General features: G+C 46.5%; 1 protein-coding gene across 2 annotated transcripts in view; it reads left to right on the top strand.

The window, feature by feature from the left end:
• The window catches only part of LOC141102377 (galectin-1-like), an 88,817-nt gene that overhangs the window by 4,589 nt on the left and 65,354 nt on the right, over positions 1-18,874 (top strand). Inside the window, exon 1 of one of the 2 annotated variants that reach the window (XM_073591330.1) lies at positions 3,749-3,828. The exons of the other annotated variant lie outside the window; for it this stretch is intronic. Coding sequence (XP_073447431.1) covers positions 3,817-3,828 — 12 coding nt within the window. The 5' untranslated portion in view covers positions 3,749-3,816. Of the gene's footprint in view, positions 1-3,748; positions 3,829-18,874 lie in introns of those variants that run through there. 2 annotated transcript variants of the gene reach the window in all.

Here is an 18,874-nt window from a genome sequence, read left to right on the forward strand (position 1 = left end):
GTATACACATACATGTACACACAGTATACACAGACAGATGTAAAAAAAAACACAGATTTATACATACTGTCCCTGGTTTTACTGAGGCTGGCAACCCTGATGGGGCCCCCTAGTGGCCCAGGGCCCTCGGCCAGTGCCCGAGTGGCTCAATGGTCAGTCCGCCCCTGCATGTGCCGCCGGTTTTTGGACAGCATGGCGCATGCGCGAGGCGTCATAAAGATGACACAGGGCTAAAGAAACTTCTTGGCTTCAGTGAGGAACAATATGAGGCACAATATGGATTTGAAAAGGTTTCTGTGAAGCCTGCTGGAGTTTTCCCTTCTTCCCTCTGGAAGGCCCAGCATGCTGATATTATTCCTCTGCAGTGTATTCTCAGGGTCATCTCATTTGGCCACCAGCGACTGTACTGAACGTTGGAGGGTTTGGAGGAGATCAGCTTGTTGTGTAGTGGTTCTGAAGCAGAAATGCGGGATTCTGTGTCCGTCAGGTGACCTCTGATCTTATCAAGATCGTTTTGGATCAAATTGCATTCTTGCACCGGATGGTCAACGTGGACCAGGTGAGAGGTCTTACTACACTCAATAGCAGCAGTGGGCCATTCATAAGGAGCACAGGAACACCGCCCCCCATCCATGCATTCTGGATGCATGGATTCCAATGGGTTTTTTTTATAAGCACGTGATTAGAGCCAGAGGCTCTAATAGGCTTCAAAAGCAATGACAATAGCGAATGAATATTAGTTCTTGAAAGACGCGGCAGTCTGGACCATTCATTGTCATCCAGGATTGTCCTGGACAAATAGTTTGCTTAAAGATTCTTCCAACCAGGCACATAGGCTGCAGATAGCTGCAGAAGATTGACTTGGACCGACTCTAGAATTGGAGAGACTGTGGGAGTCCCCTTGTTTTCGGATGTAGGCCATAGTCGTTGTGCTGTCTAAGTTCACCATGACAGGTCCACCCCAGATGACCGAAGGCTTGGAGAGCCTGACATGCCGTTCTCAACACCAGGATGTTGGATACCATCTTGGACTCTTGACAAAAGCCATTGGCCTTGAGCCCATTGCTCCTGAAAAAGGGGTCCCCAACTACAGAAGATTCCGCTTCTCCAACCAGAAGTTTAGGCTCCCTTTCATACTGGCTGTAATCTATATCTTCTGACCTAGGCCCTCTGACTGCCTTTGATCCAGAAACCCGACTTGAATGGGGTCGAGAGTTCAACTAAGTTTACCTAACCTGCTGGAGTGGGGCGATTTCTGCGCCCCAATCTGAGACATGAAGGATGAAAGATCTCCAAAATATGGCCTAAAATACTTGCCTTAAGGGACCACATGTCCATCACCAAAGCTGTACCTATGTTCAAAGAGGAGCCACCAAGTGCCCATAAGACATGTATGGGTTGCACAATCCCCAAAAGACCAGAAAGAATCCTGACATGGAGCTCTTCACTGACTTCTTGGATTCTGTGCTGGCTTTCCTTTTTCCTGGACTCCTAGCCAGAAATGCAGAAGCTTATCTCTCTGGAGTGAGTGTGTAAACTGACTCTTGAACTTTGGTCCCCTTTTAACTCAACAGACATTCATCTCGAGGCAGGATGCCAAATTGACCACTATTAACTTAGGCTTCACCTTCTAAGATCAAGAACAATGCAGTGATTGAATACGTCCTATCTTCTAATGGTAAGGTCATATATCTGGCCAATCCCATAAGGGACACCGACCAAAGGGATGATTCCAAACCCTGGACATCTTCCTGTTCAAAAGGGAATCATTTTGACATTGTGCTGTGGCAAAATGCTCCAATCTTGTAGAATGAGGACTTGATTCAGTCATCAAAGGGAATTGTCAAGCCGTCTTCCGGAGGCACTTGAAATACTTCCACAGTTTTGCTTCTATTTAAAGGCATTTCATGCCGCCCGCTGCCACCATTGATTCCTCTATATAGATCTTTATATCACTGGAGAGGTCACCAGACCAGCAGGAGGAAGGAGTTCCTGATCAGGGCTGGTGCAAGGATTTTTGACACCCTAGGCGAAACCTAATTTTTCCATCCCTTTGACTCCACCCCTAACGCCACCCCTTTGCCCTACCCATGTATACCCCACCTTTTTAATGAAGTGCCCATCAAATGCAGCCCACCAGCTCCCATCAAATGCAGCCTACCATCGCCCATCAATGCAGCCTCACCAGTGCCCATCAAATGCAGCCTCACCAGTGCCCATCAATGCAGCCTTCCAGCGCCCATTAAATGCAGCCTCACCAGCACCCATCAATGCAGCCTACCAGCGCCCATCAAATGCAGCCTACCAGTGCCCATCAATGAATGTGTGCTTGCTTCCATTCATTCAGGAGTCGAGACACAGACACAGTCCTCCACCGCCGCTGCGCCTCTGACACTGTGTGCGAACGGAGCGGCAGCTGCCTGCTGATGCTGAGACTTAGTTGCTTGCTGCAGAGAGAAGAAGAGTAGTGAACACCAATGGCCGGGCGCCCTAGGCAGCAGTGCGTCTAGGCAGCAGTGTACCCTAGACGGCTGCCTAGTTTGCCTAGTGGTAGCACTGGCCCTGGTCTTGATTCCTCTATATAGATCTTTATATCACTAGAGGGGTCACCAGCAGGAGGAAGGTGGTCCTGATTTCTCTTTATAGATCTTTATTTCACTATAGGGGTCCCCAGCAGGGGTAAGGTGGTCCTGATTCCTCTATATAGATCTTTATATCACTAGAGGGATCACCAGTAGGAGGAAGGAGGTCCTGATTCCTCTATATAGATCTTTATATCACTAGAGGGATCACCAGTAGGAGGAAGGAGGTCCTGATTCCTCTATATAGATCTTTATATCACTAGAGGGGTCACCAGTATGAGGAAGGAGGTCCTAATTCCTTTATATAGATCTTTATATCACTAGAGGGATCACCAGCATGAGGAAGGAGGTCCTGCTTTGTAGATCTTTAGTTGGACCTCATTTAGAATACTGTGTCCAGTTCTAGAGATCTCATTTACATAAAAATATTGATAAGATAGAACGAGTCCAGAGACGGGGAACACAAATGGTGAAAGGTCTGAGGGATAAAAACATATCAGGAGAGACTGCAGGAACTTCATATGTCCAGTCTGGAGGAAAGAAGAGAAAGGATGGACATGATTGAAATCTTTAAATACATCAAGAGGGTGAATAAGGATCTGGAGGGTGGGATTTTCACTATGAAGCCAAAATGAAGAACACGAGGACATGACCTCCAACTAACTGGAGGAAAGTTCCAAACTAATTTTAGAAAGTAATATTTTACTGAAAGGGTAGTTGATGCTCAGAATAGACCTCCAGCAGAGGTAATTAGTAAGTCAGCAACAAGTGGCTTCAAACACGCTTGGGACAAACATAGATCTATACTCAGGCAAAAAAGACAACAAAACCCACATTTTTTAAAAAAATATTTAAATTTAAAAAAAAAAGTATGATGACATGCATGTCATGTGATGTCAGGGGTTTTTATGTGATGTAATGTGTATAATAAGGTAATGTAAATTGTTACTTTGTGTTGTAGAAATGACTTTGAGGAAAGTCATCTTTTGCCCCCTTACTGTTTGTGGTGAGTGGTGACATCCCAGCAGAGTGACACTGGATGCCCCATGCTCAGTCACACCATATCGACATTTTTTTAGTTCTCTGTAATGAGCAATTCTGGAACAATTCCAAGTCCAGGGAGCACTAGGCGGGGTAATCCCTTCAATATGACTGGTTCTGCCCTCAGTAGACCTCCTATATATGAAGGGGTAGAGGTGCAGCTGTTCATAAGTTTGTCTGATAAGGAAGCAGGATGGCAGATAAAGTGAGTATGAGCACCGATAGAAGCTGCAAAAGCTGAACAAATGGGTTCTGTGGACTGTAAGCAGTGGTGGGTGTAGTGCTGCTGGGTGTGGGCAGTGGTTGGTATAGTGTTGCTGGGAGAGGACAGTCGTGGGTATAGGTTTTCTTGGTGTGGACATAGGTTGGTGTAGGGTTGCTGGGTGTGGGAATAGGTTAGTATAGGGTTGCTGCCTGTTGGTATTGATGGGTATAGTGTTTGCTCTGTGGGGACAGTGGTGGGCATAGCTTGCTGGATGTGGTTGGTATAGTGCTACTGGGTAGGGGCATTGGTGGGTATGGGCCATTGGGTGTGTGCAGTGGTTAGAATAGTGTTGTTAGGAGTTTTTTTTTTTTTTCATTCAGATCCTTTTTTTTATTTTTATATGGAAACAACATTAAGACAATACAGACAAATTATACAAACAAGATCACATTAAACAAAAAAAAAACCCAAAACAAAAAAACCCCCCACCCCCATCCCCCACCCTGCTCTTGGAGTATGTATGGAAGAGAAAAAAGAAAAAGAAGGACAGGAAAAAAAAAACAGCATCCAATATCACAAAGTATATAGTAGGTATATAGGGTAGGGGAAATGCTTGGTGTTGGGTTCATGACTGTGGGCAGTGGTGCATAAAGCGCTTTTGAATGTGGGCAGTGGTGAGTATAGTGTTGCTGGGTGTGGGTAGTGGTCGGTAAAGTGTTGCTGGGTGTGGGTAGTGGTGGGTATAGTGTTGCTGGGTGTGGGTAGTGGTGAGTATAGAGTTGCTGGGTGTGGGTAGTGGTGGGTACAGTGTTGCTGGGTGTGGGTAGTGGTGAGTATAGAGTTGCTGGGTGTGGGTAGTGGTGGGTATAGTGTTGCTGGGTGTGGGTAGTGGTGAGTATAGTGTTGCTGGGTGTGGGTAGTGGTGGGTATAGTGTTGTTGGGTGTGGGTAGTGGTTGGTATAGTGTTGCTGGGTGTGGGTAGTAGTGAGTATAGTGTTGCTGGGTGTGGGTAGTGGTGAGTATAGTGTTGCTGGGTGTGGGTAGTGGTGAGTATAGTGTTTCTGGGTGTGGGTAGTGGTCGGTATAGTGTTGCTGGGTGTGGGTAGTGGTTGGTATAGTGTTGCTGGGTGTGGGTAGTGGTGAGTATAGTGTTGTTGGGTGTGGGTAGTGGTGAGTATAGTGTTGCTGGGTGTGGGTAGTGGTTGGTATAGTGTTGCTGGGTGTCGGTAGTGGTTGGTATAGTGTTGCTGGGTGTGGGTAGTGGTGGGTATAGTGTTGCTGGGTGTGGGTAGTGATGGGTATAGTGTTGCTGGGTGGGGGTAGTGGTGAGTATAGTGTTGCTGGGTGTGGGAGTGGTTGGTATAGTGTTGCTGGGTGTGGGTAGTGGTGAGTATAGTGTTGCTGGGTGTGGGTAGTGGTGGGTATAGTGTTGTTGGGTGTGGGTAGAGGTGAGTATAGTGTTGCTGGGTGTGGGTAGTGGTTGGTATAGTGTTGCTGGGTGTGGGTAGTGGTGGGTATAGTGTTGTTGGGTGTGGGTAGAGGTGAGTATAGTGTTCTTGGGTGTGGGTAGTGGTTGGTATAGTGTTGCTGGGTGTGGGTAGTGATGGGTATAGTGTTGCTGGGTGTGGGTAGTGGTGAGTATAGTGTTGCTGGGTATAGGTAGTGGTGGGTATAGTGTTGCTGGGTGTGGGTAGTGGTTGGTATAGTGTTGCTGGGTGTGGGTAGAGGTGAGTATAGTGTTGCTGGGTGTGGGTAGTGGTGAGTATAGAGTTGCTGGGTGTGGGTAGAGGTGAGTATAGTGTTGCTGGGTGTGTGTAGTGGTGGGTATAGTGTTGCTGGGTGTGGGTAGTGGTGGGTATAGTGTTGCTGGGTGTGGGTAGTGGTTGGTATAGTGTTGCTGGGTGTGGGTAGTGGTTGGTATAGTGTTGCGGGGTGTGGGTAGAGGTGAGTATAGTGTTGCTGGGTGTGGGTAGTGGTGAGTATAGTGTTGCTGGGTGTGGGTAGTGGTGAGAATAGTGTTACTGGGTATGGGTAATGATGGGTATAGTGTTGTTGGGTCGATGCATCGGGATTCAGCCAGCCATGATGCAGCATCGATGCTACAACTTTAAAAAATATATTTTTTTTTATGACGTCATCGTCGTGCCGTGCCACGGCATGCTCTGCCTCCAAGTTCGGATCCGAAAGGAGCTGAAGTAAGCTGCGCCGTCTTTTCCCTCCTCCCACTGACGTCATCCCCAACCGCCCTGTGTTGCTCGCTTCACCTCACTGGCAAGAGAGGAGACAGACACGTATTCTGAGTCCCGGTCCCCAGAGCTTTTCTCCTCTGCTCACTGTTGCACACAGGCTGTTACGAGGGGGGGTTTGAGAGATCGTGGAGACCGTCACCCAACTCCTCTTAGAACTGTCTGTGTGGGTGGCAGGACTGTGGGAGAGAGACCAGAGCGAGCCAGGCTGCGCTTGTCCTCTGTCCTCCTCACAGATTGCCAGTTCAAAACTGATGGATGCAAACTCATGGTCTGCTGCCTATATCACATTTGGAGGTATTAATTAGATCATAATATCATTGGATTAAGTAGAGGAATTCTATCAAATTTTAAATTGGACTGTCTCTTATTTATAAAGAAATTATTTTTTTGTAATAAGCATAGCTAGCAAAATGTCTGTGTTACCCACTCAGAGAATACTTACAGTATGGCAGCATGATAGCTAGGCACCTTGTAATACAACTTTGCCAAATTATGAACCTAATAAAAAAATAAACTTGATGGTGGACCTAAACATTAAAGTAACCATGCCATTTCATTAATTATGGTTTATGCATGTCTTATTGTCTCAGTGATTGATTCACATCACAACTTCATTGATACCTTTTTATTTTTTGTATGATTTATGGTTTTGCTAATCACTGACCCCACAAATGCAGCCATGCATTGCATGTGTGGGGCAGTGATGAGCAAAAATATAAATTATACAAAAAATAAAACGGTATCAATGAAGTTGTGATGTGAATCAATCACTGAGACAATAAGACATGCATAAACCATAATTAATGAAATGGCATACATTGTCGTTTGGGGGGACGTTATGGGGACATTGTCCATCTCTTGCATCAAGTCCGCAGTCTCTGACCATCTCCTGTAGTAGGTCTGCAGTCTCTGACCATCTCCTGTGGTAGGCCTGCAGTCTCTGACCATCTCCTGTATCATGTCTGCAGTCTCTGACCATCTCCTGTATTATATCTGCAGTCTCTGACCATCTCCTGTACTATGTCTGCAGTCTCTGACCATCTCCTGTAGTATATCTGCAGTCTCTGACCATCTCCTGTAGTATGTCTGCAGTCTCTGACCATCTTCTGTAGTAGGTCTGCAGTCTCTGACCATCTCCTGTATTATGTCTGCAGTCTCTGACCATCTCCTGTAGTAGGTCTGCAGTCTCTGACCATCTCCTGTAGTAGGTCTGCAGTCTCTGACCATCTCCTGTATCATGTCTGCAGTCTCTGACCATCTCCTGTATTATATCTGCAGTCTCTGACCATCTCCTGTACTATGTCTGCAGTCTCTGACCATCTCCTGTAGTATATCTGCAGTCTCTGACCATCTCCTGTAGTATGTCTGCAGTCTCTGACCATCTTCTGTAGTAGGTCTGCAGTCTCTGACCATCTCCTGTATTATGTCTGCAGTCTCTGACCATCTCCTGTATTATGTCTGCAGTCTCTGACCATCTCCTGTACTGTGTCTGCAGTCTCTGATCATCTCCTGTAGTATGTCTGCAGTTTCTGATCATCTCCTGTATTATGTCTGCAGTCTCTGACCATCTCCTGTACTGTGTCTGCAGTCTCTGATCATCTCCTGTAGTATGTCTGCAGTTTCTGATCATCTCCTGTATTATGTCTGCAGTCTCTGACCATCTCCTGTAGTAGGTCTGCAGTCTCTGACCATCTCCTGTAGTAGGTTTGCAGTCTCTGACCATCTCTTGTATTATGTCTGCAGTCTCTGACCATCTCCTATATCATGTCTGCAGTCTCTGACCATCTCCTGTAGTAGGTCTGCAGTCTCTGACCATCTCCTGTATCATGACTGCAGTCTCTGACCATCTCCCGTAGGATGTCTGCAGTCTCTGACCATCTCCTGTATCATGTCTGCAGTCTCTGACCATCTCCTGTAGTCATTTGGGGGCAGTCTGGAGCTCACCTTTAAGGTGTTTACACTTTGCCACATACAGGGAGTGTTGTCTTTTTTTTAGAACGGATAAAATTAAATAAATGGAGTTCTTCTGAACAGTTGAATTTTTTTGAATGAAAACCGAGCGCAGTAATCAAGATGCATTGTGATGCATCGCGGAATCGAATCGTGGACAGGGTAATCGTAATCGAATCGAATCGTGAGGCCAGTGAAGATGCGCACCCCTAGTGGGTAGTGGTGAGTATAGTGTTACTGGGTGTGGGTAGAGATGGGTATAGTGTTGCTGGGTGGGGGTAGGGTAGTGGTTGGAATAGTGTTGCTGGGTGTTGTCAGTTGTTGCATAGGGTTGATGGGTGTTGGCAATGGTGCATATAGTGCTGTTGGGTGTGGGTAGTGGTTGCTTTAGTGTTGCTGGGTGAGAGCATAAGCTGGTATAAGGTTGATGAGTTTGGACAGTGGTAGGTATATGGTTGCTGGCTGTGGGCATAGGGCTGCTGGGAGAGGGCAGTGGTAGTTATAGTGTTGCTGGGTGTGAGCAGTGGTGGGTATAGAGTTGCTGGGCGTGGGAAGTATTTGGTTTAGTGTTTCACATTTTGGGCAGCGGTTGGTATAGTATTGCTGGATGTGGGCATTGGGTGGGTATGGGGTTTCCTAATGTGGGCAGTGGTTGGTATAGTGCTGCTGGGTGAGGGCAGTGGTTGGTCTAGTTTTGCTGGGTGAGGGCAATGGTTGGTCTAGTTTTGCTGGGTGATTGCAGTGGTTGGTATAGTGTTGCTGGGTAAGGGAAATGTTTGGTGTTGGTTGATGGGCAGTGGTTTATATAGCACTGTTGAATGTAGGCAATGGTGGGTATAGTGTAGCTGTGTGTGGGCATAGCTTGGTATAGTGTTGCTAGGTGTGGAAAATATTGTGGGTATAGTGTTGCTGGGTGTGGTTGGGGGTTGGTTTAGTGTTGCTGGGTGTGGGTAGTGGTGAGTATAGGCTTTCTGGGTGTGGGCAGTCGTTGGTATAGTGTTGCTAGGTGTGGGTAGTGGTTGGTTTGGTGTTACTGGCTTTTAGTAGTGGTGAGTATAGGGTTGCTGGGTGTGGTTGGTATAGTGTTGCTGGGTGTGGTTGGTGGTTGGTATAGTGTTGCTGGGTGTGGGCAGTGGTTGGCCAATTATGGCTCAGGGGGTTTAGTACACGCCCCACACTATATAAGGCCGCCTGAACATCGGCCCTGTGTAGTGTGTTCCGGCATTGAGAGAGATAGAGAGAGAGAGAGAGAGAGAGAGAGAGAGAGAGAGACAGTGTCATTTGATTTAAGTTAGATAGAGTAGGCAGGCGAGTCAGTTAGCTGCACTTACAGTGTATTGTGTATATATATATGCATCCTAGGTGTTGTGTGTATATATATATATATATATATATATATATATATATATATATATATATACACACTGTATTCAGTTTAGCTAGATCCGTTCCTGTTATTCTCTTCCTACTGACAGGCAGGCAGGTGTTTTTACCTGAAGAAAATTGGTGGTGTTCTTCTGATCCTATTAGTACTGCAGGCAGCTGCAGTATTTACAAGTTAGTGTAGTGCATCCTCTGCACAGTGTGCACCTAAAGCTATCTGAAGAAAATTGGTGGTGTTCCTCTGATCCTATTAGTACCGCAGGTAGCTGCAGTATTTACAAGTTAGTGTAGTGCATCCTCTGCACAGTGTGCACCTAAAGCTACCTGAAGAAAATTGGTGGTGCTCTTCTGATCCTATTAGTACCGCAGGCAGCTGCAGTATTTACAAGTTAGTGTAGTGCGTCCTCTGCACAGTGTGCACCTAAAGCTACCTGAAAAAAATGTTGGTGTTCTTCTGATCCTATTAGTACCGCAGGCAGCTGCAGTATTTACAAGTTAGTGTAGTGCGTCCTCTGCACAGTGTGCACCTAAAGCTACCTGAAGAAAATTGGTGGTGTTCTTCTGATCCTATTAGTAACGCAGGCAGCTGTAGTATTTACAAGTTAGTGTAGTGCATTCTCTGCACAGTGTGCACTTAAAGCTACCTGAAGAAAAATGGTGGTGTTCTGATCCTATTAGTACCGCAGGCAGCTGCAGTATTTCCAAGTTAGTGTAGTGTGTCCTCTGCACAGTGTGCACCTAAAGCTACCTGAAGAAAAATGGTGGTGTTCTGATCCTATTAGTACTGCAGGCAGCTGCAGTATCTACAAGTTAGTGTAGTGTGTCCTCTGCACAGTGTGCACCTAAAGCTACCTGAAGAAAATTGGTGGTGTTCTTCTGATCCTATTAGTACCGCAGGCAGCTGTAGTATCTACAAGTTAATGTGGTGCATCCTCTGCAAAGTGTGCACCTAAAGCTACCTGAAGAAAATTGGTGGTGTTCTTCTGATCCTATTAGTACCGCAGGCAGCTGTAGTATCTACAAGTTAGTGTAGTGCGTCCTCTGCAAAGTGTGCACCTAAAGCTACCTGAAAATAATTGCTGTTGTTCTGATCCTATTAATACCACAGACAAGCAGCTACAGTATTTACAGTTAGTGTACTGTGTCCTCTGCACAGTGTGCACCTAAAGCTGCATGAAGAAAATTGGTGGTGTTCTTCTGATCCTATTAGTACCACAGGCAGGCAGCTGCAGTATTTACAGTTAGTATATTGTGTCCTCTGCACAGTGTGCACCTAAAGCTACCTGAAGACAATTGCTGTTGTTCTGATCCTATTAATACCACAGGCAGGCAGCTACAGTATTTACGGTTAGTGTACTGCATCCTCTGTACAGCTGTACAGTGTGCACCTAAAGCTACCTGAAAACAATTGCTGTTGTTCTGCTCCTATTAATACCACAGGCAGGCAGCTACAGTATTTACAGTTAGTGTACTGTGTCCTCTGCACAGTGTGAACCTAAAGCTACCTGAAGAAAATTGGTGGTGTTCTTCTGATCCTATTAGTACCACAGGCAGGTAGCTACAGTATTTACGGTTAGTGTACTGCGCCCTCTGTACAGTGTGCACCTAAAGCTACCTGAAGACAATTGCTGTTGTTCTGCTCCTTTTAATACCACAGGCAGGCAGCTACAGTATTTACAGTTAGTGTACTGTGTCCTCAGCACAGTGTGCACCTAAAGCTACATGAAGAAAATTGGTGGTGTTCTTCTGATCCTATTAGTACCGCAGGCAGCTGAAGTATTTACAAGTTAGTGTAGTGCGTCCTCTGCACAGTGTGCACCTAAAGCTATCTGAAGAAAATTGGTGGTGTTCCTCTGATCCTATTAGTACCGCAGGCAGCTGCAGTATTTACAAGTTAGTGTAGTGCATCCTCTGCACAGTGTGCACCTGAAGCTACCTGAAGAAAATTGGTGGTGTTCTTCTGATCCTATTAGTACCGCAGGCAGCTGCAGTATTTACAAGTTAGTGTAGTGTGTCCTTTGCACAGTGTGCACCTAAAGCTACCTGAAGGGGGTTATGGGGGCATGACCGGATGCTGAGGTGAGGGAGAGCGATGCAGCCGGACCTGACCCTCGCTCTCACTCCCGCTCCTGAGATAAGGACGCAGCATGGCTGAGAAAGGACGCTGAGGAGGGGGGAACGCCTGAAGCACCTGGGGGCTGTAATAGCTGCGGTACACTGCCCGGATACACGGCGCTGTGACACGCTGTCACGCTGTCTGGTCGGAGCTGCGCTGAACCTACACACACTGTGCCTGTGTTAAGCTGATTTACACACGGCTCTCCTGAGAAGGACATCGGCGGTGCTCAGCCCTGTGAGAGAGGGGGGCGCTGACATCCAGGATCGAGCTGGGGTGTTGGAGAGTCCTTGAAAAAAGTCTTAACCAAGCAGCAGAGGATCCTTCCCACAGCGTTGGAGGGGGTGAGTAGGTGGTTATTTAGGGCCAGAGTGAAACTTAGCACCATGGTGGGAATAGCACCCTGTCGGTATGACGAGGAGGAAGGGGATAGAGGATGGACCAGCGCAGGAGGGGTTGGTGGCCCCCGGACCTCGTGGCACGAAGGAAAAGGGGAACCAAGTGGCAGCCAAATTGGAGCGCTTTGCGCACACCCCGAATCAAACCCCCAAAAAGGCTAGTAGCACAGGGGGAGCCCAGCACCAAATCGGCCACCCTGGGAGGAGAAGTCAGGCCCAAGAAAATGGGACTTTGGTATCTATACCACCAGCGGGCCCAGCAGCAGCAGGAGGAGGCCCAGAAAAACAACAGGTCTTGGGTACAGAGGGGGCAGTAGGGGGAGGCCAGTGTGACCCGATCAATAAAAAAGAGCCATCCCTAAATGATATTTTTCTGGCTGTTAACAATTGCAAACAATCAATTAATGAACTGTCCGAGCAACTTAAGGGCATGAGGGATGAATTGTTAACCGTCAAGGGAGATGTGCATGCAGTGTGCATACGAACAACAGCTTTGGAGGAAAGGTTCAGTCAAATGGAAGATGAGGTATTTCCTTTAAAACAAGAAGTAGCACTTATGAAAATCCAACTGAAGGACTGCCTACAGAAAATGGATAATATGGAGAACAGGTTGCGCAGGGAAAATCTGAGGGTACTTGGGCTCCCAGAGGGCTGTGAGGGTAACAATCCCATCAGGTTTATGGAAGACTGGCTGAGAGAGAAATTTGGCAGGGATTCATTCTCAAACACCTTCGCTGTAGAGCGCGCACATAGGTAAGCCCCCAGGACTTCAGCTCCAGGGGGCCATCCCAGGCCTTTTATTTTTAAACTTTTATGTTTTCGGGACAAGGTTACTATCCTGCAGAAGGCAAGAGAGTTAAGAAATATCCAGCATAATGGTGCCAGGATTTCAATATATCCAGACTTTTCCCCCGAGCTACAGAGAGAAAGAGCCAAATTTGGAGACTGTAAAAGAAAGCTTCAATAACTAAGAGTTAACTATGCGCTATTGTACCCGGCACGGCTGCGTGTCTCAGCTTTGGGGGAGGTCAGGCTTTTTTACTCCCCTAAGGATGCGTCAATTTGGTTAGAGAAGAATGAAGAGAGAATAAGACGGGGAGAAGAAATCTAGACATTTTTTTTTTGGACTTTTTTGTGTGCTTGGGGTTCCCCTTTTTTCCCCTCTTTTTTTTTTTTCTTCTCAGCTTTTTTGTTCTATATTCACTGTTTTTCAGAATGTAATCTGGAGTGGCGTGGCGTGGGAGGCGGGGGGATGGTAGGGGATTAAATATAAATGTAAGCTATAAATGAAAATATATTAGTAAGAGGTATTAGGTTAGCTTAAATCACTAGCACATTAATTATAATATCAATAAGTATAAATACTTAGGGGATAGTTCCCCTTCTACTAGGTTTGGTGCACGTTTTTTTTTTCTTTAGCCTCAGAAAGTTTTTGAAGGTCACTATAGAAGCTCGAGGGGTAGGCCCAAACTTGGGCACAGGGGTTTGGGATAGGGGGGGAGGGGGGGTGGGGGGTGCTGGGGGGGGGCGATTTGGGATGGGGGGGTGCACATTAAGGGTAGAGAGGGGGGGAGTATGGTCACGGATGGATGAGTATCGGTTTAGCCTATCACAGCAAAGGGACACAATAAAAAGTAGGGCTACACATAATGTTCACAAAAGAAGGTGGTTTGGGTCATTAGGAGATTAGCATGTGGTAAGGTCACTAGGCCTAAGGGCTGATGATAACCGAAAAAAGGTGTAATAAAACCCCAGGAATTGGTGGAAGGGTTAATATATGTGCATGGAATGTAAGGGGGATCGGGGATAATTTTAAAAAACAGGTGATTTTTTCAATAGCCAAGAGGAGGAAAGTTAAAATACTCTGCCTGCAGGAGACCCATTTGGTAAAGGAATCAATTAAAACTTTAGATAACGCGCAATTTCGAAAACAGTATCACTCCACCCACTCCTCCTATTCCAGAGGGGTGAGTGTATTGATAAGTACTGGTTTGCCCTTCTCCTGCAGTCAGAGCAAGGTGGACGAATACGGGCGGTATATCTTTCTTTCCTGCTTGATAGAAAATAAAAGATTTATTTTGGCCAACGTTTATATCCCTCCCCCATTTAGCATGGCAATACTGGATGACTTAGCCAGTTTTATCATGTACTTCCCCGGGACCCCGGTCATAGTGGTGTGCGATTTTAACATGACAATGGACAACAGTATAGATAGGTCCCCCCTCAAAAATGGAACTAGAGCGTCAACTAAGAGTCCCCTTATGCAATATTGTGATGAAATAGGATTGGTAGACATCTGGAGGAAGAGGCACCCTGGGGAGAAGCATTACTCATGCCACTCCAGGACCCATGCCACCTTATCCAGAATCGACCTGGTTCTGGGAAACGAGGAAGCATTAAATGTAGTGGAGGAAATAACGTATGAGCCAAGGGCCGTCTCGGACCACATGCCTGTTATTACTGCTGTGAAGTTAGGAGAGCACCACAACAGGGGGAGCTAGAAGGTTAATCCCTTCTGGCTTGATTTAATAGGAGAAGAGGAGAGAATGAAGGAGAGCCTATCGGAGTTTGTTAAAATAAACCTGGGCTTGAACTCATTGGGGGTTGTTTGGGACTCCCTGAAGGCATATCTCCGGGGAGTACTAATCCAGAAAATCGCATTTAATAAAAAGCAATCGCAAGCAGAAGAACAAAAAGCTAAAGAGAGTGTAAAAGTAGCAGAGGCACGGTACGTAGATACACCATCCCAATCCAACTATGAGCTCTGGGTGGAGAGACAGGACGAGTACAGTAGGATGTTCCGGGAGGGGCTGGAAAAGAAGAGATTATTTCAGAGGCGGAGCTTTTTCGGAGATGGGGAGCGAGTTGGGAAGGCTCTGTCTCTGATAATCAAGGCAAACGGCCACCTAGGTACAATAGCAGCAATTAAGGGGGGGGATGGAGTAATAAAAAAAAAAAAAACACTCCCGATATACTGTGTGAATTTAGGACATACTTTGAGAAGCTGTACAGCTCTTATAGAGTAAATGTGGAGGCGGAAATGCAGGTTTTCTTTGAGGGGTTAAGGATAACCCCATTAACAAGTGAAGATAGGGAAATGCTGGATGCTCCACTGACCCTTGCAGAATTGCAGAGGGCAGTGGGAGATATGGCAGGCTAGAAGTTACCGGGCCCCGACGGCCTGCCCATAGAAATATTCAAAAAATATGGGGAGGTATTATTGCCCCTACTCTTGGAGGTGTTTAACGGAGCCAGGGAGGACGGGGTCCTGCCTTCGTCCATGTCAGAAGCTATAATAATAACCCTGTTGAAAGAAGGGAAGAACCCAATAGATATAACTTCATATAGGCCTATCTCGCTCATGTGTTCGGACGTGAAGATTTTGGCAAAAGTAATGGCCGCAAGGCTGAATAAGATAATTTCCAAACTAATACATACGGATCAGACTGGGTTCATCCCGAACAGATCTACGAGTACGAACATAAGACGAGTGTACCTGAATATGCAAATACCTGTGGAAAATAGTGGGGGGAGAGCGGCCCTTTCATTGGACGCGGCCAGAGCCTTCGATTCCCTGGAATGGCACTATCTGTGGAAGGTACTAGCGGAATACCAGTTTGGCCCTGGGTTTGTCCAATGGTTAAGGCTGTTATACAGTGGTCCGAGGGCTAGGGTGAAGATCAATGGTCAGTGCTCGGAGGGGTTCCAGCTGAGCAGGGGTACGAGACGGGGTGCCCTCTGTCCCCCCTGCTCTTTGCCCTGGCAGTTGAGCCTTTGGCAATAGCCCTGAGGGCGGCGCAATGGGTGCAGGGATTTAAAAGAAGGAAGGGGACGGACAAGGTAGCTATGTATGCAGATGACATCCTGCTGTTCTTGGCAGATACGCAGAATTCATTAAAAACAGCCATAGGGATAGTTGAGGAATTTGGTGTTTTTTCTGGGTTGTTGATTAACTGGGAGAAATCAGTAATCTTACCTATAGATCCGCTGAATGAACCCCTTCCTTGTCAAGTATCCCAGGTTAAAATAGTCAGCCAAATGAAATATCTGGGTATTAATATAACCAGTGATCCTGGACAGTATATATCCGGTAACTTAGTCCCACTTATGAAAAAATTAAAACAGAAGTGCCGGGTGTGGGGTCGTCTGCCCCTCTCGGTCGTCGGACGCTGCAACCTGATCAAGATGGTCTGGCTACCCCAACTTTTATATGTTTTGCAGAACTCCCCTGTGTGGATTCCTAAGCACTGGTTTAAAAAAATAGACAGTGTGTTTAGAGAACTTATTTGGAAAGATGGGACGGCCAGGATCAGTTTGCGGACGTTGCGACGGCCAGAGGCGAAGGGCGGCCTGGCAGTACCGGATCCGCACGGATACTTTTTGGCCTCCCAACTGCAGCAAATGGGAGGCAGTAATAGGCCATGGGAGGAAGGAGCGGGCGGTAGCATCTTGTGGAACAACATCGGCCATGATACGATCACAGAGGCATTAGAGGCAGACTCATTTGGTACTAAGTGCCCCACTACCCAACTGATTGTTAAGGTTTGGGTACAAGCTAAAAGAACTCTGGGATATACTGGCTTTGCGGAATTTTCTGCACTCTGGGATAATAACAACCTTAATGAGCTTAAAAAAATGGGACACGTTGTGGAGTGGGACCGCCAGGGTATCCATTGCCTGGCACAGGTATATAGAGAGGGGAGGTTAAAATCTTTTAAGGAGCTGGTAGAGGAGTATGCAATTTCTAATAGATCTTTTTACAGGTATTTGCAACTCAGGCATGCCCTAGAGGCACAATTTGGGAAGGATGCGCCAGTGTGGTGCGAAATGACCTCTTTGAGAAAGCTTATTGATGCACATACTACGAAGGGGTTGATTTCTGACATGTACGGATGTCTGAACGCATCAGCCCAGGGGGGTATGGTGGAAAACAAGAACAGGATCAAATGGGAGGGAGATGAGATGTCCGATGATCAATGGAAGCAGGTTCTGTCGCTGGAGCCCAGGGTCACTCTCTCTCCTTCACAGGTGATGTCCCATTTTTATCTCTCCTATAGGGCATATTACACACCATTGAAATTATTTAAGTGGGGTAAGAGGCCCGACCCAAAGTGCCAGAGGTGTGGGGGAGTGTATGGAGACCTGATCCACATGTTTTGGCGATGCCCCAAACTACATATATATTGGAAAGGGGTTGTGGAAAGGATAAATCTGGTGTTTGGGACGTCATTGAGAGTAGAGGCGAGAGAGTGCCTGTTGGGATTAACGGGGGGATAAGGTGGCCTCGAGGGACATACAGACAGCAAGGATCAGATGCCTGTTTCGGGGTAAAAAGCTTATTGCACAGTATTGGCAGAGAAAGGAAGCACCGACGGTTTAAGAATGGGTAAATGCAGTTAGTGAGGTGATCTGCAGAGAGAAATATATATACAAGAAGAGGGGTAACTTTAAGAAATTCGAAAAAATATGGGAAGCATGGCTAGACCTGGAAGGGGTTGGATTGATAGGAGGGATGGGTTGTGGATGTTCTGGGGAGGGGGGGATGGTTGAATTAATAATAAAATGGATGGTAAAGTGCATGATGGGGAGTGGATGGGGGGTGGGAGAGTGAACGGGGGAAAAAAGGAAAAAAACTATTCTCGAAGCCTACAGGATAAGGGCGAGTTGATCTGATGCACATTAGAATGATAATAATATAGGGATAGGTATTAATGTGTTTTTTCTTATGATAACATCCCTTGTTCCCTTATTATATGTTTGTTGTAATGGAAAATTGTTTTTCAAATAAAAAGATTTAAAAAAAAAAAAAAAAAAAGCTACCTGAAGAAAATTGGTGGTGTTTAGGGATGAGCCGAACACCCCCCTGTTCGGTTCGCACTAGAACATGCGAACAGGAAAAAAGTTCGCTCGAACACGCGAACACCGTTAAAGTCTATTGGACACGAACATGAATAATCAAAAGTGCTAATTTTAAAGGCTTATATGCAAGTTATTGTCATAAAAAGTGTTTGGGGACCCAGGTCCTGCCCCAGGGGACATGGATCAATGCAAAAAAAGTTTTAAAAACGGCCGTTTTTTCAGGAGCAGTGATTTTAATAATGCTTAAAGTCAAACAATAAAAGTGTAATGTCCCTTTAAATTTCGTACCTGGGGGGTGTCTATAGTATGCCTGTAAAGGGGCGCATGTTTCCCGTGTTTAGAACAGTCTGACAGCAAAATGACATTTCGAAGGAAAAAAAGCCATTTAAAACTACCCGCGGCTATTGCATTGCCGACAATACACATAGAAGTTCATTGATAAAAACGGCATGGGAATTCCCCACAGGGCAACCCCGAACCAAAATTAAAAAAAAAAAGAATGATGTAGGAGACCCCCTAAATTCCATACAAGGCCCTTCAGGTCTGGTATGGATATTAAGGGGAACCCCGGCCAAAATTAAAAAAAAAAAAATAACGTGGGGTTCCCCCTAAATTCCATACCAGACCCTTCAGGTCTGGCATGGATTTTGAGGGGAACCCCGCGCCAAAAAAAAAAAAAAAAAAAACGGCATGGGGTCCCCCCAAAAATCCATACCAGACCCTTATCCGAGCACGCAACCTGGCAGGCCGCAGGAAAAAAGGGGGGGACGAGAGTGCGGCCCCCCCCCTCCTGAACCGTACCAGGCCACATGCCCTCAACATTGGGAGGGTGCTTTGGGGTAGCCCCCCAAAACACCTTGTCCCCATGTTGATGAGGACAAGGGCCTCATCCCCACAACCCTGGCCGGTGGTTGTGGGGGTCTGCGGGCGGGGGGCTTATCGGAATCTGGAAGCCCCCTTTAACAAGGGGACCCCCAGATCCCGGCCCCCCCCTGTGTGAAATGGTAAGGGGGTACTTACCCCTACCATTTCACTAAAAAACTGTCAAAAATGTTAAAAATGACAAGAGACAGTTTTTGACAATTCCTTTA

Source organism: Aquarana catesbeiana, linkage group LG07 (assembly GCF_042186555.1).
Source record: "Aquarana catesbeiana isolate 2022-GZ linkage group LG07, ASM4218655v1, whole genome shotgun sequence".
Lineage (NCBI taxonomy): Eukaryota > Metazoa > Chordata > Amphibia > Anura > Ranidae > Aquarana > Aquarana catesbeiana.